At 45.5% G+C, this 26,331-nt stretch overlaps 1 protein-coding gene across 1 annotated transcript in view; it reads right to left on the bottom strand.

The window, feature by feature from the left end:
• Positions 1-1,434: 1,434 nt before the first annotated feature.
• ARHGAP5 (Rho GTPase activating protein 5) overlaps positions 1,435-26,331 on the bottom strand; it is a 157,079-nt gene continuing 132,182 nt past the window's right edge. Inside the window, exons 4-7 of the mRNA XM_063947472.1 lie at positions 8,317-8,394; positions 5,363-5,494; positions 4,085-4,190; positions 1,435-2,375 (exon numbers count right to left, since the gene is read on the bottom strand). Coding sequence (XP_063803542.1) covers positions 2,042-2,375; positions 4,085-4,190; positions 5,363-5,494; positions 8,317-8,394 — 650 coding nt within the window. The 3' untranslated portion in view covers positions 1,435-2,041. The remainder of the gene's footprint in view (positions 2,376-4,084; positions 4,191-5,362; positions 5,495-8,316; positions 8,395-26,331) is intronic.

The following is a 26,331-nucleotide window of genomic DNA, read 5'->3' as shown; positions in this document are numbered from 1 at the left end:
CACCCCCCTGTGTCTTTAAGGACAGGGGACACTTACAGCTGTTCTGAATCCACTCTTCTGTAGCACTTCCTAATAATTCACAGAATAGATGTGCAAAGTTTCACATTCAGATTCTAAAGTTAGCGGATAAGTATTCCCCAGATACAGTATTCAGCCCTGTCCTCATCTTGAAGCAGCAGATGGTACGGTACATCACCTGTATTGAAGACCTGGTAAGCCCCTGCGCCACACAAAAAAATGTAGAAAACAAAGTAACCATTGTACTGGCTGTCATGGAGGATTAAAAAGAAAAAACAAAACTAGTCTGTTCCTCATTACAGAGTTCCAAATGGCTTTTGGAAGCAACATTATTAGCATAAGAAGCTTCGCTGGTTGAATTCACAAGCCTCAGAACCACCAAACACAAAGCAAAACATTGGCTGGAGGGTTGGAAAGCGCACAACCACTGGGTTCTGAAACAGAGAGAACGCGTTCTCTGGAGTGACAGATCACGCTTCACCATCTGGAGTCTGACAGACGGATCTTGGTTTGGAAGATGCCATGAGACTGCTTCCTGCCCAAATGTAGACTGACAATTTAAAAGTTTGGAGAAGGGGAACTGGGGGTGTTTTTCATGGTTCGGTCTGGGTTTTACAATTTCAGTGAATGACAATCTTAACGCTAAAGCAGAGTTTCTCAAATGCAGACTAAAAGGGACCCCGACATCCCAGGTTTTAGGTTTAACCATGCTTGGCCACAGGTGACTTAGGGGCAGATGTATTAAGCCTGGAGAAGACATAAACAAGTGATAAAGCTGTGATAAGTTTGCACCAGCCAATCAGCTTCTAATTGTCAATTTACATATTGGAGCTGACTGGCTGGTGCGTTATCACCTTGCACTTCTTACTGCTTTAACACTTCTCCAGGCTTAATACATCTGCCCCCTTATTAGCACCTCCGTTAATTTGATTTAACCATCTGTGCTGGGCCATGGATATACCTAAATACTGGACCGTTGGGGTGCCTTGAGGACCGCGTTTTAGAACCTCTGCGCTAAAGAATTCTAGAGAATTTTATGCTTACAATTTTGTGCCAAATACTTGGTGAAGGCGTTTATTCCCCTGAAATCACTTGTAGACGGCATTTGGTTAGTCATATCTTAAGAGAATTGCATAATTATGTACTGTGCAGTTATATTAAAGCTTATTGTGCTACTTGGTATTAATCTGTAACTGATTTCCTCAAACATGACATCCCACACCTTGACTTGCAGTATCCTTATTTGTTCCCCTAAAAAATATAGAACAAATGTAAATACCTTCATTCTTCAACTGTAACAGCAGGATTACATTTACAAAGTCAGCTGCACTGTAACTAGCACAGTCCAGTGTTAGTCATATCCAGTTACTTAACAGTCTCATCTCAGAAACCCATTCCCTCACGTAGAACAAAACATTGATTTAATGGATGGATGTTTATTCCTGAAAGATGTAAACATTTATATATGTACATACAATTATTACTTTGTATAATTTACAAGGATAAGCTCCAAACCAAGCAACACCAACAAGGAATCCATGACCCACCCCACTGCCAGGCTCCCACTCACTCCCACACATGCCCACGTCTGCACACCACAGATCCTTTGACACCAAAATAAATCTCAGCCTTCAGACGGGCTGGGAAAGCATTAACGCTTCATAAATGATTTATTTCTGTAAATTTAATTAGATTTTCTATAGAAAATAACCATTTTTGTTTATTCTGTGTGTTTTATCCTCTCTTCTGTTAAGTATCTTCATGACACTTGGAGAAGCGTATAGTATTTATATAGAAGTTCCATGCAGCAGCAAAATTCACAAACAAGGCCTGCCACAGATCAAATCTCTTCCTAAACGTTCCAAAGTGTTTAAAAAAACAAAACAAAAAAAAACTAAAAATAAATCAGATCCATCTGTGTCATTAAGATATTACTACAAGTGAAAACAGTCTTTCACCTGCATCGCTGTTTGCCAGCAGGGACCTGGGGTTATGAAGTAAAACAGTACAACGTCGTGCCCAGTTATATGATGCCCAGGGGGTCAGCTTGCAGTGTGGGCTGCAGCAGCTGTGGCTGAAGAGGAGGAGGTAACTGCAGAGGGACTAAAGGTGTTGCTAGCTGCCCCGAGTTAGCGTGCTGCGCAGACGGGGAGCTGGTGACACTGGGAGAATCGACAACGTCACCGTCATAAAAGAAGAACTGGCACTGCTGAATGAAGGTTTCTATGACGGATTGGTGGTTCTTAGTGGTGGAGAAAAACTCTTTGTTTTCAAAATCCGGGCGCATAAGGGTAGGCCAAAAGCAGATGGAAAGGTTGTCTGCAGTCATCAGATTGGTCTTGTTGTGTTGACTAACCCTAAAAAAAAATAATACATATTGTTACATGTTGTATAATTCTACTACTATAGAACAAAAGCGTAACAATATATAGGGCTGTGTGATCTTGTATTGGGTAATTCTCTCTCTCTTATTATAACTTGCACAAAGCAGATCTGAAATGTGAAATATAAAAATCGCTACCCATCCACGCTTCTCTCTAAGGGGTTCATTCCGACCTGATCGTAGATGTGCAAAATTTAGCACAGCTACGATCACTTACACGGACAAGCGGGGGGACGCCCAGCACAGGGCTAGTCCGCCCCGCATGTCAGACCAGCCTTCCCCCCGCACAAGTACAAAAACATTGCACAGCGGTGATGCCTTTGTACTTGTAGAGTAACTCCCGGCCAGCGCAGCTCCTGCGACTGGCCAAGAGTTACTTGTCGCTGCCCGGGTCGCAGTGGCTGCGTGTGACGTTATGCAGCCGCAGTGGCCCGCCCCCAGCACGGTCCGGCCACGCCTGAGTTGGCCGGTACCGCGCCAAATAAACGGCTTTCAAACGCCGCCGTGCCGCCCCCTCCCGCCTCTGCCTGTCAATCGCTAGGCAATGACAGCTGTCGGCTGTCTCGCATGTGCCGGCATGCACCCTTCTGACCTGCTCGCTGCGATGAACTGCAGCGAGCGATCAGCTTAGAATGACCCCCTAAGTCAGGGGTGGGCAATAAGCGGACCTCCGGCTGAAGTGGGGCTACACATCTCAGCAATGCCACAATTTTAGCATTCCCTGATTGCAAGACTTTTGCAAGGCACGCTGGGATGTGTAGTCCCACATCATCTGGAGGGCCGCTTATTGCCCACCACTGCTCTAAGCTGTGTTATATGCTAAAAAGATAACAGCTTGATAGTATATGGGCAGAGCCATGAAAGGCTGAATGGAGAATCCTCTGTACGCCAGATTTCAGTTTGTAACACTATCATTTATGGAGTGGGAGCAGTCTATCGCAGCACCAGGTCACCGCGTTGCCAGGTCTGAAAAGTAAGCCACCTGCCTTAGGACGACCAAAGCGGTTCATTGCAAGCATCCAGCTGTTATTGGTTACTTAGGCTGACTTTCCACCAATAAACGTAAAGCAGCCAACTGGCGTACACAACATTTCCGTGAATGCAGTTTGGGCTGCTGGAGTTTATTTTTAAGCTGGTGGCACAGTTCCTCACAAGCTGTAAAAGACTAGCATCGATGGTCACAAGAATACATGTTATACTAGCTAGATGGTGCTGCACTGAACAAAGATCACAAAGATGCATTGTATACTGATCACAGGGCTACGAAGTATACTGGCCAAGGGGACTGCATTGTACGCTAGTCAGGAAACGCATTATATATGCTGGCCAAGTGTACGAGGTCACACCATCGTTATTTTTCTCTTGGCCAGGACAACATATTTTATGCGTCTGTAAAATGTAACTTGGGTGTGTCTACAAAACTGTATTTCAGTTCATTTTTTTTATCCATTGAGAATATAGTAACATTGACAGTACATTCAATAATAGTTCCAAATGCAGCAGCTATTGTTGGATAAGGAGGAACTCTAAAATAACAGTATATCTGGGAGATTCAAAGCTTTGCTTACAAATGTAATCACATCTAATAAATACTTGTTTTACAAATTGCCATTCCTTGGAACAGTACAATTCTGTTCTGACAAATCAAAATTGTACAAATGTATAATTATACTGTATACTCACCTGTTCAAATGAGATATAATGAATTTGAAGACTTCATAGTTGACAAGAGGAAACTTCCGCAAAATATCCTTTAAGACATGAAGCTTCTCCATCTTGTCCGGGATTTCTGTGGATGCAAAGAGAAGAGATCAGGTCATTAATAAGAGGTTTGAATGAATATTTACAACAGTAACTATTTAACAGGGTTAATTGTCACGAATATTAGTTTAGGTCACAGTGCTCCCCTCTGGTATTTTTTTTACTTTTTCTTTTGTAAACTCAGGCTGATCTGGAATGCAAACTTAAGGGTTAGTTGATTCTCCCCCAACTGCCCTTTATTACATTCTGGTGATAGTGAAATGATATGAAAATATCCCTTTCCACATTATTTGCGTAACAAGAATTTTGATAAATATGCCAACAGATTGGCTCACATCAAGCCTTGGGTGATGTTGGGTGCATCAACAAAACCATATTACAGTTGACAGCACAGACATTCGACCAAGAGACTTTCTAAAGCAGCGGTTATTTTGGAGTAAGATTTTTATGGAATACAAAACTTTAGACGTGGAACACAAGAATAAGATTGTCGTCAATTTATGGAACAAACAATCTGAGTGGCTCACATTTGTCACTCCTGGAGGTAACTCGCTTCAGGCGATAAGTGCAATGTGTCCACAGAATGGTTGGGCAAAGGCAATACGCCACCAGTATGTCTCTATCAGTGTTCCCTCGCAACCTGCAGGGGCACTCGGGAAAATAGCGAGTATTCTGTAGCATAATAAGTAACGGTTTGCATAGCTCGGCACTACAGATATGTCAAGTGACACACTGGGCGGGATTCAATTCTTTTCACCCCTTTCCACACTCGTTCTGTTTCTGCCCTCAGGGGCATGGTATCATTATTTCAGCTGGCTGCCCCTGGGGTAGCAAGGCACCCAACCCTTTACACAGTAAACCTGATTACTATGGGCGCAATATGCGCAATAACGGAGATCATTTTAGAAAGGAGATTGGGCGTGATATATCATTTGAATCTCACCCATTGAGTGTATATTACACTCCTCCCGTCTCTTCTGACTATTCTGATAAATTGACAACACCTGTAGCAGCCATACAAAAATTCCTATACATAAAGCTATTGGGTTGAAATGGTCTGACATGATACCACTGTATACTGACAGCTTTAAAAGGATGGGTATAGAACCTATAACTGTAAATAAATGCATGCAACTGACATATAGAAAACAGTAAGTAAGCATTGCAAAACAGTCACGCATTGCGAGCAATTACACTTACTAGAAGCGTCTAGGAGGTCTAGGTGATGACCGTAAGGAATTAAAGGAGCAGGCAGGTCTGCAAAGAACGCCTTCAGAGCACCAGCCACTGCATTCACATTAACCTCCATTGAAGCCAAGTTCAAACTGTTATCTGCAAGACAGAATAGTATGGTCATTCAGTGACCTCCTGGACTGCAGAGCTTCAATATCACGCAAGGTCTATATATAATGTAATACATAAAACACTATACATTTATAATACAGTTTAGTGCTGAGAGATTAGGCATCACAGCGCTACAGGAAAAAAAAAAAGTGTGAAAAACATTTCTGTTCTATAATAAAATAAGGAATTCAGGGGCCTATGTGCATCGCACACGAAATAAAAACATACATAGTTTGACCACTAGGCCCATCTAGTCTGCCCATGTACATACACACACTCCCATACTATGGTTCATTTTTGTTGGAACCTGTTAACCTACCAGCATATTTTTTGGATTGCAGCAGTATGATAGATAGGTGCCCGGTAAGTGTGCACTAGTAAGCACTTGTGGGTAGCCTTTGTGCACACAGAGCAGATCTCTTGGGCACCAGGAAGGCACAGCCAATTGACCATCCTCACTGCTCCAGCATAGACTTTTCACAGATACCGGGAACAGTAAATGGAGGCTCGGGATAGCCACTACAACAGGCAGCAGATGGACACAGCTGCGCCCCGTCAGCACCACCTCCTAGCTCAGCGGCAGGGTCCTTGTCCTCCTTCTTGACTTTACTCTTCGAGTTTTTTCGTCTTTCTCTGCCTTCTTTATTGACTCCAGGTCATCCATAAAACGAACTCTCTGTTGATTTTTAATTTTACTTTTATTGATGTCCTCCTCTTCCACTTTTTTAAGGATGCTCTTAATCTCATGGTCTGGTTTTATGACGGACGCTCGTGCAACACCGCTTTTTGTCATCCATTTCTTATAACAGGTGTAAGTGCCATAGGCAGATACGATACAACCACCAAACCAGCTGAGATGACATCTACAAGAACTTTACTTGCCGCCATTGCTTCTCCTTTGCCACTCAGTCATTAAAAATAATAAAAATGTCTTTAAACACAGCAATCTCAATGTGTGTCTTGCTCCACGGAATACTGCCTTAAAAAAGAGTGCAACTGATGCAGTCTATGACACCCTGAGCCACAGCTCCATTACAATGTGTCCTGGGATGTCCGAATGAAAACTAGAAGAGGCTAGGACCTTATCAGAGACAATTTGTGCAAGGAAAATAGATTTTTTCCGGAGTGTTTAAATATAACAGACACAATGTAAATAATGTTATCACATCAATGTGCTGATAGTTTAAAGTTGCTACAATATTCCAAGTAGCTGTGTTACCCTTCATTTATACTTTGTCCACATCAGGAGCTCCAGTTCTCCCGAAACATGTGTGTGCCCATCATGTACTTACCCTTAGTGACCTACTGTACCACCTCTCACAAGTTATAGCCCTTTCAGACATACTGTATGACCTGGGAATATCCCTGCTCACATCCAGGTTTTCCATCTCAGCAAAATCGTGGGTTTTTGCTGGGGACCTCCTTTCACAATATACCCGTACCTGGTAAATTCCAGGGTTGACCCCTTTAAGACACCAGCTGGGTCTGCCCTGGATTCTACAAGCCAGGGATGCCATGCCGCTCTCGCGCTTATTAGACTCTCTCTTTGGCTAGAGCATGTGTGGAAATGCTTCAAGATTGACCTGGAGTCCCCACAATGGCTAATTAAAAGAAAAGACTATTGATGTAAGATAATTTGGGCTTCGGATACATACATGGCATTTATGTCTATAACAGGGCAGTACGGATGGTGTAATGGTTAGCATTACTGCCTAACAGCGCTGAGGTCATGGGTTTTGATTCCCACCATGGCCCTAACTGTGTGGAGTTTGTATATTATCCCCGTGCTTGCGTGGGTTTCCTCCGGGTACTCCGGTTTCCTCCCACAAATGAAAAATTTACTGGTAGGTTAATTTATTCCCAACAAAATTAACCCTAAGGTGAATGTGTGTTCATGTACATGTGGCATGGGAATATAGATTGTAAGCTCCACTGGGGCAGGGACTGATGTGAATGTCCAAAAATTCTCTGTAAAGCGATGTGGAATATGTGTGTACTATATAAATAACTGTAAAAAAGTAATCGATTATGGAATTGTTTTCTAATGCATTCATGAAGAAAAAAGTGTTATTTTAGTGTTCCCTTTATTTTTTTGAGCAGTGTATACATATACATACACTTTTTTTCCCCACCTAACGCGTGTTGTATACAGAAGATGTTTTAGATCAGCTCAAAAGCTCCTCTGAAATCCTGTCAGGTACTGTTTGAGTTACTAGCTTCATGAATAGTCTGGTAAGAATGTCTAATTATCATGAAGACAGGCGAGGCAAGAAATCCTGAGGCAAAACATCATAGGCTCACCAAATATAGTAGTTAAAGGGGAGTGAATGCATGACAGTTTCCCATTAAGCCATTACACTCACTATCACTACAAAGTCATGCACACATGCTTCTATCCTGTTGGTAATACCAAGCCCATGTTTTCAGTCATTAAAAACGATTTATTGTATTCATAGCTTGTAAACACAAATAACACCAGATGGGTGATAACTAGAGTATCTGGAATTCCTAAAATGTGCAACCAAGCTGACATCCAAAGTATACATCCTGTATCTTGTCTCTCAAACAGCAGAACATTATATTGGACTTATTATGGCAAATGTTATGAATGAGCAACTAGTTTTTCAACATTTTAGTACAGGGAGCAAAATGTTTGGTCCAGCTCCAGAGACAAACAATACAGTCTGTATACAGATAAGCAAATGTTATTGGACTGCGTCCATAAAGAGCCTTTTGTTCCATCTATGGGAAGAACAAAATCCCAAATGCACATAATTGAATAATGATACGAAGATGTAGTGACTGCTCACCCTGGTCAAACTGCTTCTGAATATTATCTTGGTCCGTTTTGTATCCACTGACTCGATACAGGCCCTCTGTGCCCAGTCCTGAAATGAAAGGACAGTTATTACTTTGCAATGAAGTAAAGCAACTTGCATTTCTGATCTCTAAAGAGGGTACGGTTTATGGGGATGCGGTCACGTGACTGCAGCTCGGGATCCTGGCGGTCACCATGCCACGCCGGGATCCCGATCGATCAAAATGCCAGCAGACAAAATGCCAACCAGCAGGGACTACTACCACTGGTGGTTGCCCACAATGGGCTTTGTTGCGCTCACAGGGGGAAATTTACTAAAGTTCAGGTTTACAAAAGTGCTCACAGCAACCAATCAGATTCTGCCTAAGTATCTAGCACCTTCTAGAAAAAGACAATTACACTTTGAAGTATCCAGTTTAGCAAATATACCCCACAGTGCGTATGATAGCAGGTTAAGTAAATTCATTAATATATTTACACCAGATAACTTACATTTATTAAAGCAGTGAATTAAAATTGTTCTACCAATAAACACAATTGTGATTTATTTATTTTTGTTAGGAGAAGTACAGTATGCAAAGTATCTTTTACGGATAATACCCCTTTCACATCGCACTGAAAACCCGGTACCGACATGGCATATTGCCGTGTCGAAACGGGTCCATGTGCGATGTGAAAGGTCCTTTGTTGAAATAGCGGGTCGCCTGACCCGGTAATTCAACCCGGTAAAAAAGAAGGGTTCTTACCGAGTTGATTACCGGGTCAGGTGCAGTGTGAATGGGAGCCGTTCCGATGCGAATCAGCTCCCATTCACAGCATAGGCGGCGCAGGAGATGAGCTCATCTCCCGGCGCCGCCTCCACCCCCGCCCCTGCTGCTGCTGCTCCCTCCGCTGCTATGGCAACCGACCCGGTATATTGCCGGGTCGGAAAGCCAGCAGAGGAGTGCAAATGCCGGATCCCACCCGGTAAGTACATGTTTGTCTTACCGGGTAGGATCCGGCATTTGCGGTCTGAATGCGGTATAGGTGAGGGCCATACAAAGTAACAAACCTACTTACAGCACAGCAAGTGTCAGCCTTACATTCTGTGGCTCTGTTCATTAACCCAGCGTCACTGGGGGCTCCGTCACGGTCATACATTTACAATATGCTGGGGACTGCAGAAATAATTTTGGAGGTTTCATTTTATATATTTTTCTTTCTTTACATGATTTACATGTAGGCCCAAGTTTATTAATAATTTTATTTATATAGCGCTCTCTCTCCACCAGGACTCAAGCAGCTTTACCGGCATCAAAACCAAACACAGTACAAAAATAAGAATTTACTTACCGATAATTCTATTTCTCGGAGTCCGTAGTGGATGCTGGGGTTCCTGAAAGGACCATGGGGGAACAGCGGCTCCGCAGGAGACAGGGCACAAAAGTAAAGCTTTTACAGGTCAGGTGGTGTGCACTGGCTCCTCCCCCTATGACCCTCCTCCAGACTCCAGCCAGGTACTGTGCCCGGACGAGCGTACACAATAAGGGAGGATTTTGAATCCCGGGTAAGACTCATACCAGCCACACCAATCACACCGTACAACTTGTGATCTAAACCCAGTTAACAGTATGATAACAGAGGAGCCTCTGAAAGATGGCTTCCTAAACAATAACCCGAATTAGTTAACAATAACTATGTACAAGTATTGCAGATAATCCGCACTTGGGATGGGCGCCCAGCATCCACTACGGACTCCGAGAAATAGAATTATCGGTAAGTAAATTCTTATTTTCTCTATCGTCCTAAGTGGATGCTGGGGTTCCTGAAAGGACCATGGGGATTATACCAAAGCTCCCAAACGGGCGGGAGAGTGCGGATGACTCTGCAGCACCGAATGAGAGAACTCCAGGTCCTCCTTTGCCAGGGTATCAAATTTGTAAAAATTTACAAACGTGTTCTCCCCTGACCACGTATCTGCTCGGCAGAGTTGTAATGCCGAGACCCCTCGGGCAGCCGCCCAAGATGAGCCCACCTTCCTTGCGGAATGGGCCTTAACAGATTTAGGCTGTGGCAGGCCTGCCACAGAATGTACAAGTTGAATTTTGTTACAAAACCAACGAGCAATCGACTGCTTAGAAGCAGGTGCACCCAACTTGTTGGGTGCATACAGTATAAACAGCGAGTCAGATTTTCTGACTCCAGCCGTCCTTTAAATGTATATTTTTAAGGCTCTGACAACGTCCAACAACTTGGAGTCCTTCAAGTCGTCTGTAGCCGCAGGCACTACAATAGGCTGGTTCAGGTGAAACGCTGATACCACCTTAGGGAGAAAATGCGGACGCGTCCGCAGCTCTGCCCTATGTCGAATGGAAAATTATATAAGGGCTTTTATAAGACAAAGCCGCCAGTTCAGATACTCTCCCGGCCGAAGCCAGGGCCAGTAACATAGTCACTTTCCATGTGAGATATTTCAAATCCACATTCTTTAGTGGTTCAAACCAATTGGATTTGAGGAATTCTAAAACTACATTTAGATCCCACGGTGCCACCTTAGGCACCACAGGAGGCTGTATATGCAGTACTCCTTTGATAAAAATCTGGACCTCAGGGACTGAGGCCAATTCTTTGTGGAAGAATATTGATAGGGCCGAAATTTGAACCTTAATAGATCCCAATTTGAGACCCATAGACAATCCTGATTGCAGGAAATGTAGGAAAACGACCCAGTTGAAATTCCTCCATCGGAGCACTCCGCTGCTCGCACCACGCAACATATTTTCGCCAAATACGGCGATAATGCTTCGCGGTGACTTCCTTCCTTGCCTTTATCAAGGTAGGAATGACTTCTTCTGGAATGCCTTTTCCTTTTAGGATCTGGCATTCAACGCCATGCCGTCAAACGCAGCCGCGGTAAGTCTTGAAAAAGACAAGGACCCTGCTGAAGCAGGTCCCTTCTCAGAAGTAGAGGCCACGGATCGTCCGTGACCATCTCTTGAAGTTCCGGGTACCAAGTCCTTCTTGGCCAATCCGGAGCCACTAGTCTTACTCCTCTTTGCCGTATAATCCTCAATACCTTTGGTATGAGAGGCAGAGGAGGAAACACATATACCGACTGGTACACCCAAGGTGTTACCAGCGCGTCCACAGCTATTGCCTGCGGATCTCTTGACCTGGCGCAATACCTGTCCAGTGTTTTGTTGAGGCGAGACGCCATCATGTCCACCATTGGTTTTACCCAACGGTTTAATAGCATGTGGAAAACTTCTGGATGAAGTCCCCACTCTCCCGGGTGAAGGTCGTGTCTGCTGAGGAAGTCTGCTTCCCAGTTGTCCACGCCCGGGATGAATACTGCTGACAGTGCTATCACGTGATTCTCCGCCCAGCGAAGGATCCTGGCAGCTTCTGCCATTGCCCTCCTGCTTCTTGTGCCGCCCTGTCTGTTTACATGGGCGACTGCCGTGATGTTGTCCGACTGGATCAACACCGGTCTTCCTTGAAGCAGAGGTTCCGCCAGGCTTAGAGCATTGTAGATTGCTCTTAGTTCCAGAATGCTTATGTGAAGAGACTTTTTCAGGCTCGACCACACTCCCTGGAAATTTCTTCCCTGTGTGACTGCTCCCCAGCCTCTCAGGCTGGCATCCGTGGTCACCAGGATCCAATCCTGCATGCCGAATCTGCGGCCCTCCAATAGATGAGCCTCCTGCAACCACCACAGAAGGGATACCCTTGTCCTCGGCGACAGGGTTATCCGCAGGTGCATCTGAAGATGCGACCCTGACCATTTGTCCAACAGATCCCTTTGCATGGAATCTGCCGAAAGGGATTGCTTCGTAAGAAGCTACCATTTTTTCCCAGGACTCTTGTGCATTGATGTACAGACACCTTTCCTGGTTTTAGGAGGTTCCTGACCAGGTCAGATAACTCCTTGGCTTTTTCTTCGGGAAGAAAAACCTTTTTCTGAACTGTGTCCAGAATCATCCCCAGGAACAGCAGACGAGTTGTCGGCATTAATTGGGATTTTGGAATATTCAGAATCCATCCGTGCTGCTTTAGCACCTCTTGAGATAGTGCTAAACCCATCTCTAGCTGTTCTCTGGACCTTGTCCTTATTAGGAGATCGTCCAAGTATGGGATAATTAATACGCCTTTTCTTCGAAGAAGAAATATTATCTCGGCCATTACCTTTGTAAAGACCCGAGGTGCCGTGGACAAACCAAACGGCAGCGTCTGAAACTGATAGTGACAGTTTTGTACAACGAACCTGAGGTACCCCTGGTGTGAGGGGTAATTGGAACGTGGAGATACGCATCCTTGATGTCCAAGGATACCATAAAGTCCCCTTCTTCCAGGTTCGCTATCACTGCTCTGAGTGACTCCATCTTGAACTTGAACTTCTTTATGTATAGGTTCAAGGACTTCAGATTTAGAATAGGCCTTACCGAGCCATCCGGCTTCGGTACCACAAATAGAGTGGAATAATACCCCTTCCCTTGTTGTAGAAGAGGTACCTTGACTATCACCTGCTGAGAATACAGCTTGTGAATGGCTTCCAAAACCGTCTCCCTTTCTGAGGGGGACGTTGGTAAAGCAGACTTCAGGAAACGGCGAGGTGGCTCTGTCTCTAATTTCAACCTGTACCCCTGAGATATTATCTGCAGGATCCAGGGATTTACCTGCGAGTGAGCCCACTGCGCGCTGTAATTTTTGAGACGACCGCCTACCGCCCCCGAGTCCGCTTGCGAAGCCCCAGCGTCATGCTGAGGCTTTTGTAGAAGCCGGGGAGGGCTTCTGTTCCTGGGAAGGAGCTGCCTGTTGCTGTCTCTTCCCTCGTCCTCTGCCTCGTGGCAGATATGAATAGCCCTTTGCTCTCTTATTTTTAAAGGAACGAAAGGGCTGCGGTTGAAAGGTCGGTGCCTTTTTCTGTTGGGGAGTGACTTGAGGTAGAAAGGTGGATTTCCCGGCCGTAGCCGTGGCCACCAAATCCGATAGACCGACCTCAAATAACTCCTCTACGCATCGCCTGTCCACTGTCGTGTCCATAAAGCTCTTCTGGCCGAAATGGACATAGCACTTACCCGTGATGCCAGTGTGCAGATATCTCTCTGTGCATCACGCATATAAAGAAATGCATCCTTTATTTGTTCTAACGACAGTAAAATATTGTCCCTGTCCAGGGTATCAATATTTTCGATCAGGGACTCTGACCAAACTACCCCAGCACTGCACATCCAGGCAGTCGCAATAGCTGGTCGTAGTATAACACCTGCATGTGTGTATATACCTTTTTGGATATTTTCCATCCTCCTATCTGATGGATCTTTAAGTGCGTCCGTCTCAGGAGAGGGTAACGCCACTTGTTTTGATAAGCGTGTTAGCGCTTTGTCCACCCTAGGAGGTGTTTCCCAGCGCTCCCTAACCTCTGGCGGGAAAGGGTATAAAGCCAATAACTTCTTTGAAATTAGCAGTTTTTTATCGGGGCACCCCACGCTTCATCACACACGTCATTTAATTCTTCTGATTCGGTAAAAACTACTGGTAGTTTTTTCACACCCCACATAATACCCTGTTTAGTGGTACCTGTAGTATCAGCTAAATGTAACATCTCCTTTATTGCCAAAATCATATAACGTGTGGCCCTACTGGAAAATACGGTTGATTCGTCACCTTCACCACCGGAATCAGTGCCTGTGTCTGGGTCTGTGTCGACCGACTGAGGCAAGGGACGTTTTACAGCCCCTGACGGTGTTTGAGGCGCCTGGACAGACACTAATTGAGTGTCCGGCCGCCTCATGTCGGCAAACGACTGCTTAAGCGAGTTGACGCTATCCCGTAATTCCACAAATAAAGGCATCCATTCTGGTGTCGACCCCCTAGGAGGTGACATCCTCATATTTGGCAATTTCTCCGCCTCCACACCAATAACGTCCTCATACATGTCGACACACACGTACCGACACACAGCAGACACACAGGGAATGCTCTATACGAAGACAGGACCCACTAGCCCTTTGGGGAGACAGAGGGAGAGTCTGCCAGCACACACCAAAAAGCGCTATATATGACAGGGATAGCCTTATGATTAAGTGCTCCCTTATAGCTGCTTTTATATTAATATATTGCCATTTATTTTGCCCCCCCTCTCTGTTATACCCTGTTTCTGTAGTGCAGTGCAGGGGAGAGACCTGGGAGCCTTCCTGACCAGCGGAGCTGTGACAGAAAATGGCGCCGTGTGCTGAGGAGATAGGCCCCGCCCCTTTTTCGGCGGCTCGTCTCCCGCTATTTAGTACATTTAGGCAGGGGTAAATATCTCCATATAGCCTCTGGGGCTATATGTGAGGTATTTTTAGCCTTTTTAAAGGTTTTCATTTGCCTCCCAGGGCGCCCCCCCCCAGCGCCCTGCACCCTCAGTGACTGCCGTGTGAAGTGTGCTGAGAGGAAAATGGCGCACAGCTGCAGTGCTGTGCGCTACCTTAAGAAGACTGCAGGAGTCTTCAGCCGCCGATTCTGGACCTCTTCTTGCTTCAGCATCTGTGAGGGGGCCGGCGGCGTGGCTCCGGTGACCATCCAGGCTGTACCTGTGATCGTCCCTCTGGAGCTTCATGTCCAGTAGCCAAGAAGCCAATCCATCCTGCACGCAGGTGAGTTCACTTCTTCTCCCCTCTGTCCCTCGTTGCAGTGATCCTGTTGCCAGCAGGAATCACTGTAAAATAAAAAAACCTAAGCTAAACTCTCTAAGCAGCTCTTTATGAGAGCCACCTAGAATTGCACCCTTCTCGGCCGGGCACAAAAATCTAACTGAAATCTAACTGGAGTCTGGAGGAGGGTCATAGGGGGAGGAGCCAGTGCACACCACCTGACCTGTAAAAGCTTTACTTTTGTGCCCTGTCTCCTGCGGAGCCGCTGTTCCCCCATGGTCCTTTCAGGAACCCCAGCATCCACTTAGGACGATAGAGAAACATTAATACAGTAATACAAAAGTTAAAAAAGAAAACCTACGGCGCACAATAAGCGTAATGTAGGGTTGCTGCAGACATTCTGGGTGTTGAATATTGCACCTGCCAAAGTTGCCATGTGAGGCAGCCGTGTTGGGCGCACTACGTAGGGTTACCCTCAGTGGAATAGGTTCCTCACAGAAGAGATTGGAGAAAATGGATGGTTTCTGCATCCTAACAATAGGAGTAGGGTCCCAACATAATCGTCAGGTCCATGTATTTGTCAACCCATCCACAAGTATACCAGGTGAGGCACCCATGTTGGGCGCACTACGAAGGTTACACTGTGAGGGATAAGCCATACAAGTACCCGAGGCGCATATATACGTTTTGTGAATTTGCAGATTTGGGGGCAAATGTAACCTGGTGCGAGACGTCGGAGGTGCGGGACTTTCTTGCACAAAGTACAGTTACCTCTTGGTCTTAATACTTATTACTACAAAAATGTATAGCCGGGTACACATTGGGCAATCACCCCTAGTTAGCTATCAGCGCTATATCGTCGATTGCTAATTAGGAGAGATTGCCAGTGCATACACACTGAACGATATTGTTCAGTGACATCATCCCCCGCACTCCCCAAACGTGCGGCTCAACGATATAGATAGCACTGAGCTGCATGCTCGGTAGATCATGGATGAACGAGAACCCCCCACGGGTGCGCGCATCGTTCATCCATACACACTGGCGGATATGAACGATAGATCTTGCAAAAAAGATCATTATAGTTCATATCGTCCTGTGTTGTCGGCCAGTGTGTACGGGGCATACGTTTCACGCTACAAATGTATCACTTTTGGGTTTGTGCATTAATTAATTTATTCGTGCATCTATTTGTTCTGTATGCCAACATACCCCTATTTTCTCCTATGTACACATCACTGCTCAGAGATGTTATAAAAAATAAAGTTGGGTGGGCGTTTGTGTGTATATTTCAAGACTACATCACATTAAAAAAAAAATCTATTTATCTACATTTAAATTGGAAGAAGACATTTTATGAGTTACGGAAAAACAAACTATTCACTACTAAGAAGCTTCATGTGCCTCATAATAAAAGGTTTATAGCGCTCAAAAAGGCTGCCTCCATATAAAGGCGACAACGACATTTGTATAAAGTACATGTTTAATACAATACCCTTAAGGGTGCTATACGTAAATGAACAGTGAGTTGATCATAGAGCATTTACCTTTTTAATAATTGACGTATAGGATTAGAATATGTTATGGGCTGAACGTGGAGGTACACAGACTATTTTTATTGTAATTGTCACTCAGGAAGAAACGCATGCATCCCATCACATGCAGCAGGTCTGAGGCAGTCACTCCTTAGCTGGTACAGATCATCTCACAGTTATTTCCTGTCTCACACCAGATGTCACAGGAAAGATTTTGACTTTCACTGGATGAGGATATGCTGATCCGCTGGGGACCACTTCCAGCGCTCTCAATGCAGATGGCCAACTAAGTGAACGCGGATTTCAGAGCTTCAAAATAACAAAACCACAAGTTGGAGTAGTTCTGGGTATGCCTGTACTCCTGCTGCCAACTCGCCATCAGACACCCGACAGCAGCAGGTCTGGTTTAACAGATTTATTGGCACAGAGCAGAACTCTAACAATAAAAAAAATACTTGATCAGAATTGCTGAAAACATTAAGGTGTCTACACTGTTACTGCTCAGGTACAGGGGGGGAGATGTCAATTTAGGAGCATGCAAAGATAAGCGTAGGAGACCGCTTCATCTCTTCTGGGGAAACGTGCATCAATCAAGACGCACAGTAAATACTACTAAAAATAAGGCACCACTAGTATGTTTCTAGGCTCTGTTAGCGCATGGATTTCCTTTCCCCTAAGACATAACTGGGCTCCACACGTTTGTCAGAAATCTTACTTATTTGAAAAGAATATATATTGCCATTCACGGTGCCCCCAGCCTATGGATGCTAATGTTAACCAGTAACATGACAAATGTGCTGTTTGGAACACTCAACATCTGCTGTAAAATAAGAATTTACTTACCGATAATTCTATTTCTCGGAGTCCGTAGTGGATGCTGGGGTTCCTGAAAGGACCATGGGGAATAGCGGCTCCGCAGGAGACAGGGCACAAAAGTAAAGCTTTTACAGGTCAGGTGGTGTGTACTGGCTCCTCCCCCTATGACCCTCCTCCAGACTCCAGTTAGGTACTGTGCCCGGACGAGCGTACACAATAAGGGAGGATTTTGAATCCCGGGTAAGACTCATACCAGCCACACCAATCACACCGTACAACTTGTGATCTAAACCAGGTTAACAGTATGATAACAGAGGAGCCTCTGAAAGATGGCTTCCTAAACAATAACCCGAATTAGTTAACAATAACTATGTACAAGTATTGCAGATAATCCGCACTTGGGATGGGCGCCCAGCATCCACTACGGACTCCGAGAAATAGAATTATCGGTAAGTAAATTCTTATTTTCTCTATCGTCCTAAGTGGATGCTGGGGTTCCTGAAAGGACCATGGGGATTATACCAAAGCTCCCAAACGGGCGGGAGAGTGCGGATGACTCTGCAGCACCGAATGAGAGAACTCCAGGTCCTCCTTTGCCAGGGTATCAAATTTGTAAAAATTTACAAACGTGTTCTCCCCTGACCACGTAGCTGCTCGGCAGAGTTGTAATGCCGAGACCCCTCGGGCAGCCGCCCAAGATGAGCCCACCTTCCTTGCGGAATGGGCCTTAACAGATTTAGGCTGTGGCAGGCCTGCCACAGAATGTACAAGTTGAATTTTGTTACAAATCCAACGAGCAATCGACTGCTTAGAAGCAGGTGCACCCAACTTGTTGGGTGCATACAGTATAAACAGCGAGTCAGATTTTCTGACTCCAGCCGTCCTTTAAATGTATATTTTTAAGGCTCTGACAACGTCCAACAACTTGGAGTCCTTCAAGTCGTCTGTAGCCGCAGGCACTACAATAGGCTGGTTCAGGTGAAACGCTGATACCACCTTAGGGAGAAAATGCGGACGCGTCCGCAGCTCTGCCCTATGTCGAATGGAAAATTAAATAAGGGCTTTTATAAAACAAAGCCACCAGTTCAGATACTCTCCCGGCCGAAGCCAGGGCCAGTAACATAGTCACTTTCCATGTGAGATATTTCAAATCCACATTCTTTAGTGGTTCAAACCAATTGGATTTGAGGAAATCTAAAACTACATTTAGATCCCACGGTGCCACCTTAGGCACCACAGGAGGCTGTATATGCAGTACTCCTTTGATAAAAATCTGGACCTCAGGGACTGAGGCCAATTCTTTTTGGAAGAATATTGATAGGGCCGAAATTTGAACCTTAATAGATCCCAATTTGAGACCCATAGACAATCCTGATTGCAGGAAATGTAGGAAAACGACCCAGTTGAAATTCCTCCATCGGAGCACTCCGCTGCTCGCACCACGCAACATATTTTCGCCAAATACGGCGATAATGCTTCGCGGTGACTTCCTTCCTTGCCTTTATCAAGGTAGGAATGACTTCTTCTGGAATGCCTTTTCCTTTTAGGATCTGGCATTCGAACGCCATGCCGTCAAACGCAGCCGCGGTAAGTCTTGAAAAAGACAAGGACCCTGCTGAAGCAGGTCCCTTCTCAGAAGTAGAGGCCACGGATCGTCCGTGACCATCTCTTGAAGTTCCGGGTACCAAGTCCTTCTTGGCCAATCCGGAGCCACTAGTCTTACTCCTCTTTGCCGTATAATCCTCAATACCTTTGGTATGAGAGGCAGAGGAGGAAACACATATACGGACTGGTACACCCAAAGTGTTACCAACGCGTCCACAGCTATTGCCTGCGGATCTCTTGACCTGGCGCAATAACTGTCCAGTGTCTTGTTGAGGCAAGACGCCATCATGTCCACCATTGGTTTTACCCAACGGTTTAATAGCATGTGGAAAACTTCTGGATGAAGTACCCACTCTCCCGGGTGAAGGTCGTGTCTGCTGAGGAAGTCTGCTTCCCAGTTGTCCACGCCCGGGATGAATACTGCTGACAGTGCTATCACGTGATTCTCCGCCCAGCGAAGGATCCTGGCAGCTTCTGCCATTCTGTTTCTTGTGCCGCCCTGTCTGTTTACATGGGCGACTGCCGTGATGTTGTCCGACTGGATCAACACCGGTCTTCCTTGAAGCAGAGGTTCCGCCTGGCTTAGAGCATTGTAGATTGCTCTTAGTTCCAGAATGCTTATGTGAAGAGACTTTTTCAGGCTCGACCACACTCCCTGGAAATTTCTTCCCTGTGTGACTGCTCCCCAGCCTCTCAGGCTGGCATCCGTGGTCACCAGGATCCAATCCTGCATGCCGAATCTGCGGCCCTCCAATAGATGAGCCTCCTGCAACCACCACAGAAGGGATACCCTTGTCCTCGGCGACAGGGTTATCCGCAGGTGCATCTGAAGATGCGACCCTGACCATTTGTCCAACAGATCCCTTTGCATGGAATCTGCCGAAAGGGATTGCTTCGTAAGAAGCTACCATTTTTTCCCAGGACTCTTGTGCATTGATGTACAGACACCTTTCCTGGTTTTAGGAGGTTCCTGACCAGGTCAGATAACTCCTTGGCTTTTTCTTCGGGAAGAAAAACCTTTTTCTGAACTGTGTCCAGAATCATCCCCAGGAACAGCAGACGAGTTGTCGGCATTAATTGGGATTTTGGAATATTCAGAATCCATCCGTGCTGCTTTAGCACCTCTTGAGATAGTGCTAAACCCATCTCTAGCTGTTCTCTGGACCTTGTCCTTATTAGGAGATCGTCCAAGTATGGGATAATTAATACGCCTTTTCTTCGAAGAAGAAATATTATCTCGGCCATTACCTTTGTAAAGACCCGAGGTGCCGTGGACAAACCAAACGGCAGCGTCTGAAACTGATAGTGACAGTTTTGTACAACGAACCTGAGGTACCCCTGGTGTGAGGGGTAATTGGAACGTGGAGATACGCATCCTTGATGTCCAAGGATACCATAAAGTCCCCTTCTTCCAGGTTCGCTATCACTGCTCTGAGTGACTCCATCTTGAACTTGAACTTCTTTATGTACAGGTTCAAGGACTTCAGATTTAGAATAGGCCTTACCGAGCCATCCGGCTTCGGTACCACAAAAAGAGTGGAATAATACCCCTTCCCTTGTTGTAGAAGAGGTACCTTGACTATCACCTGCTGAGAATACAGCTTGTGAATGGCTTCCAAAACCGTCTCCCTTTCTGAGGGGGACGTTGGTAAAGCCGACTTCAGGAAACGGCGAGGTGGCTCTGTCTCTAATTTCAACCTGTACCCCTGAGATATTATCTGCAGGATCCAGGGATTTACCTGCGAGTGAGCCCACTGCAATTTTTGAGACGACCACCTACCGCCCCCAAGTCCGCTTGCGAAGCCCCAGCGTCATGCTGAGGCTTTTGTAGAAGCCGGGGAGGGCTTCTGTTCCTGGGAAGGAGCTGCCTGTTGCTGTCTCTTCCCTCGTCCTCTGCCTCGTGGCAGATATGAATAGCCCTTTGCTCTCTTATTTTTAAAGGAACGAAAAGGCTGCGGTTGAAAAGTCGGTGCCTTTTTCTGTTGGGGAGTGACTTGAGGTAGAAAGGTGGATTTCCCGGCCGTAGCTGTGGCCACCAAATCCGATAGACCGACCCCAAATAACTCCTCTACGCATCGCCTGTCCACTGTCGTGTCCATAAAGCTCTTCTGGCCGAAATGGACATAGCACTTACCCGTGATGCCAGTGTGCAGATATCTCTCTGTGCATCACGCATATAAAGAAATGCATCCTTTATTTGTTCTAACGACAGTAAAATATTGTCCCCGTCCAGGGTATCAATATTTTCGATCAGGGACTCTGACCAAACTACCCCAGCACTGCACATCCAGGCAGTCGCAATAGCTGGTCGTAGTATAACACCTGCATGTGTGTATATACCTTTTTGGATATTTTCCATCCTCCTATCTGATGGATCTTTAAGTGCGGCCGTCTCAGGAGAGGGTAACGCCACTTGTTTTGATAAGCGTGTTAGCGCTTTGTCCACCCTAGGAGGTGTTTCCCAGCGCTCCCTAACCTCTGGCGGGAAAGGGTATAAAGCCAATAACTTCTTTGAAATTAGCAGTTTTTTATCGGGGCACCCCACGCTTCATCACACACGTCATTTAATTCTTCTGATTCGGTAAAAACTACTGGTAGTTTTTTCACACCCCACATAATACCCTGTTTAGTGGTACCTGTAGTATCAGCTAAATGTAACATCTCCTTTATTGCCAAAATCATATAACGTGTGGCCCTACTGGAAAATACGGTTGATTCGTCACCTTCACCACCGGAATCAGTGCCTGTGTCTGGGTCTGTGTCGACCGACTGAGGCAAGGGGCGTTTTACAGCCCCTGACGGTGTTTGAGGCGCCTGGACAGGCACTAATTGAGTGTCCGGCCGCCTCATGTCGGCAAACGACTGCTTAAGCGAGTTGACGCTATCCCGTAATTCCACAAATAAAGGCATCCATTCTGGTGTCGACCCCCTAGGAGGTGACATCCTCATATTTGGCAATTGCTCCGCCTCCACACCAATAACGTCCTCATACATGTCGACACACACGTACCGACACACAGCAGACACACAGGGAATGCTCTATACGAAGACAGGACCCACTAGCCCTTTGGGGAGACAGAGGGAGAGTCTGCCAGCACACACCAAAAAACGCTATATATGACAGGGATAGCCTTATGATTAAGTGCTCCCTTATAGCTGCTTTTATATTGATATATTGCCATTTATTTTGCCCCCCCTCTCTGTTATACCCTGTTACTGTAGTGCAGTGCAGGGGAGAGACCTGGGAGCCTTCCTGACCAGCGGAGCTGTGACAGAAAATGGCGCCGTGTGCTGAGGAGATAGGCCCCGCCCCTTTTCCGGCGGGCTCGTCTCCCGCTATTTAGTACATTTAGGCAGGGGTAAATATCTCCATATAGCCTCTGGGGCTATATGTGAGGTATTTTTAGCCTTTTTAAAGGTTTTCATTTGCCTCCCAGGGCGCCCCCCTCCCAGCGCCCTGCACCCTCAGTGACTGCCGTGTGAAGTGTGCTGAGAGGAAAATGGCGCACAGCTGCAGTGCTGTGCGCTACCTTAAGAAGACTGCAGGAGTCTTCAGCCGCCGATTCTGGACCTCTTCTTGCTTCAGCATCTGTGAGGGGGCCGGCGGCGTGGCTCCGGTGACCATCCAGGCTGTACCTGTGATCGTCCCTCTGGAGCTTCATGTCCAGTAGCCAAGAAGCCAATCCATCCTGCACGCAGGTGAGTTCACTTCTTCTCCCCTCTGTCCCTCGTTGCAGTGATCCTGTTGCCAGCAGGAATCACTGTAAAATAAAAAAACCTAAGCTAAACTCTCTAAGCAGCTCTTTATGAGAGCCACCTAGAATTGCACCCTTCTCGGCCGGGCACAAAAATCTAACTGGAGTCTGGAGGAGGGTCATAGGGGGAGGAGCCAGTACACACCACCTGACCTGTAAAAGCTTTACTTTTGTGCCCTGTCTCCTGCGGAGCCGCTATTCCCCATGGTCCTTTCAGGAACCCCAGCATCCACTTAGGACGATAGAGAAATAAAGAATAGAGACACAACATCAATTTCACATATACTGTAATACACACTGTACAGAGCAGGCTTTGCAAGCCTGTGGCTCTCCAGCTGCTGTAAAACTACAAGTCCCAGCATGCCATGCAACAGTTTTACTATTAGGGTATGCTTATGCTCTGGCAGGGCATAATAGGATGTGTAGTTTCAAACTGCTGGAGAGCCACAGTGCTTATGTCAGAAATGCCACATTCTCTGTTGATATTAAACTGCTGCTTCCTTCTCCCGAAAAACAGCCAACTGGTGGTCCCTGCATGCAAAATGGCTCCATTGCTAGCAGACATATGAGGGGTCAGACTACAGAGCCCACCTTCTGATTCTACAGTAAGTACCAGTGTACAGGGGGGGGGGGGGGGGGGGGTGTGTGTGTGTGTGCGTGTGTGTGCGTGTGTGCGTGTGTGCGTGTGTGTGTGTGTGTGTGTGTGTGTGTGTGTGTGTGTCTCTCTCTAGTATATTTGGGCTGATTTATTTAACAGTTACTTCTTGCTAAAATGTGCTGCAGATCTATTTCTTTTTTATAATGCCATGAGACTCCAAATTTATAGAAGAGAAACCTAATGGCATTGGTAACCAAAGTAACCGTTCATGTTTTCTAGATCTCCTAGCTGGTGCACAGGTGTATTCTTTATTAACAAACATATTTTAAAAAGTTGCAAAGGTGGTCTGGCCAATATGATCTGATAGGGGTCACGGAGGACTGAACGAGGCCACCCCCGCCATACAGTATCCATGTATTCTGCTGTATCAATAGGCAGACTGGTAATTTCCTGACAACGAACATCAAAACAAAATGCAATTACCCAGTTTTCCCTTTAATTATTACAACTGGGCACTTATGGATTGCAATGTCTGAACTGACAGTTATGTGACCGGCGGTCAGGAGACCATTGGTCACAATACCTGCCCCTAAATCCCGCCCGCTCACAATCCCGATGGTCTATTCCCATTCATAAAGTGGGAATAGACCCTGTGGCGAGCGCAGAGAGTCCGCTAGGGGCTAGTTGTGCTCGACAGTGCACCCCCCCCCCCCCCCCCGCGCGCGCCATTCCGCTGCTGCATAGCCAACTGAAACATCTGCCATTCCAACAGCACCACACAGTTACCCCAAAAAACATCACTTCCTTATTGGATGCATGAAATAAAGAGCAGGAATTTCCTTTTTACACCAAGGGTCATATGTTGTTTCTTTTACAAAAGAGTATTATGATACACTGTTCTCCAGCAAAGGAGGGATAACAGCAAAACCTTTAAATCAGGTAAGAATTTAATGAGGTACATTGCTGGCAGGCCGGAGCAGCCGTGGCACACGCACTAAGAATGGGAAAGTTTTGTATTTTTATTGGACAAATGCTTGAACTAATTGGACCCTGGGGATACACATGACATTGCTGGGTAACAGAGCAAAGCTTCTTCATTTTATCACAAAAATGCACACAGTGTTCTGCAGCCAAAAGCAGATGGATGACTACATTCTAAGCACTTCTTACTCTGTAGCAGAAGGCAAAATCCACATTCTGAATACTATAGGTTCACAAACATAAAGGAAATGCGGCCTTCAATCTCTATTCTGCAGCAGCACGCATATCCGTTAAGACAAAATACAGTCAAGCAAAGCACAACATCCACAGTCGATGCTTATTAACCCATAGACCTTCTCCTCCACAAGAATGCCCCAAGCATGAAAGCTGTTAATGAGCATGCAGAGATAATGAGACATGTAAATATCAACCAATTTGTATTTCACTCTGCCACTTTACTTTGTCACCTACAGCACTTGCAAAAGCAGATACTTGAGGTACTAAGCTGTACGACAGTCTTCCTGCTACTAAACATTAACTCCTCTAGTTTGGTGGACATCCCAAAAGCATAAAGCTATATATACACAAATACCAAGTTAGCCTTTCTTCCCTCTGCGTTGGGATTTCCTCTACATAAAGTGCATGTAGCCTTTACCCAACCAATAGTCACCATTACCTGTCATATTACTTTAGCAGTCATTTTAAACTTGTCTTCCATCCCCCCCTCTCTGTGGTACAATCCCTCCTCGACATCTGTACTCTGCCTCACATCCTGACGCAATTAAGGAATCAGATTCCTAGTAGAGGACATGGAGGTTGAAACCTGGTCTCAATAACCAACTTATGCTATTGCATTACAGGGAATGGTCGAAGGTGCCCCCCCCCCATTGAAGAGGACTCGTGGTGGAGGATTTATTTGTTATTTTGCAGGTCTAATACATGGGCACAAAACAACAGGTGCGGGTGCCCATCACTTATCAGGCTTCTCTCGCCCAGAAGCAAACGGGTTTCGCCGCGTAAAGCAGACAAGTCAGCTACCAAATTAGTCAATGCAGCAAAATCTGACATCTCAGGTAGGGAGGGGTGAACTGCTGCTCATAGTAAATACTGAGGCACAGTAGGCAAAGCAAGGAAAAGTCATCAATATAAAAACAACAAACACTAGTTAGCCATAATGGTGGTAGGCTTTGAACTCACAGAGGACTGCAGGCCCAAACTGGATAGTCACCTATAAAGTGGTAAAACCAAAGTAGGGGAGAGCAGGACTGTGCAAATATTAATTCAAAATGTTTACTATAGATGTAAAGCTATACATAGGATATTGAAGAGCGCGCACGCACACACACACACACACACACACACACACACACACACGTAGGGAGCAGGGGTGTGGTATTAAGACAGTGAATATGAATATACTGTATATTGCTTAATAAGGTAAAAATATAAACACAATGACCATATAATATGCTTTTGTAACTGAATTTTAGTGTTCTAACAACATTGTGTTGATATTTTATCCTTATTAAGCAATATATATTCATGGTCAATTAATATACATAGTCTTAATACCAGTTGTTGACTGTAAAAGCCTGCGAAAAGTCTTAATACAAGAGGTTAACTGTAATAGTCTGCGAGAAGCCAGAGGTGTGGGACTTTCTGTGAGTCTGTCCGTTTTTTTTCAAGCCACAATCATTTACAATGGTTTTGCCATGTAAATTATTGCTGTGTTAAAAAAAATGGGCAGACTCGCACAAAGTCCAGCGCCTCCGGCAACTCGCAGACTATTACATTTAGCCCCACACCTCTGTTCCCCTGGTGTGTTTCAATATCCTGTGTATAGCTTTACATTTATATTAATCATTTTGTACTCACATATTTAGCCGGTCATACTCTCCAGAAATTTGTCATCTGACTACTATGGGGTAAAAGAACTAATAATAATAATAAATAAAAAAAACACCACCACAGCATCTCTCAATACCAAAGCACCCAAGTTTCCCCAGACATAGAGCCTTTGGTATGGCTTCAGCAAACTACCCTCATACGGGCCACCATCCCAGATGCTTTCAGACCTTTTGTTTTAATTTCTCATGTAAT

Source organism: Pseudophryne corroboree, chromosome 12, assembly GCF_028390025.1.
Source record: "Pseudophryne corroboree isolate aPseCor3 chromosome 12, aPseCor3.hap2, whole genome shotgun sequence".
In the NCBI taxonomy this organism is placed as follows: Eukaryota; Metazoa; Chordata; class Amphibia; order Anura; family Myobatrachidae; genus Pseudophryne; species Pseudophryne corroboree.
The sequence above is the reverse complement of the archived record's forward strand: the minus strand, read 5'-3'. Positions and strand labels throughout refer to the sequence as shown.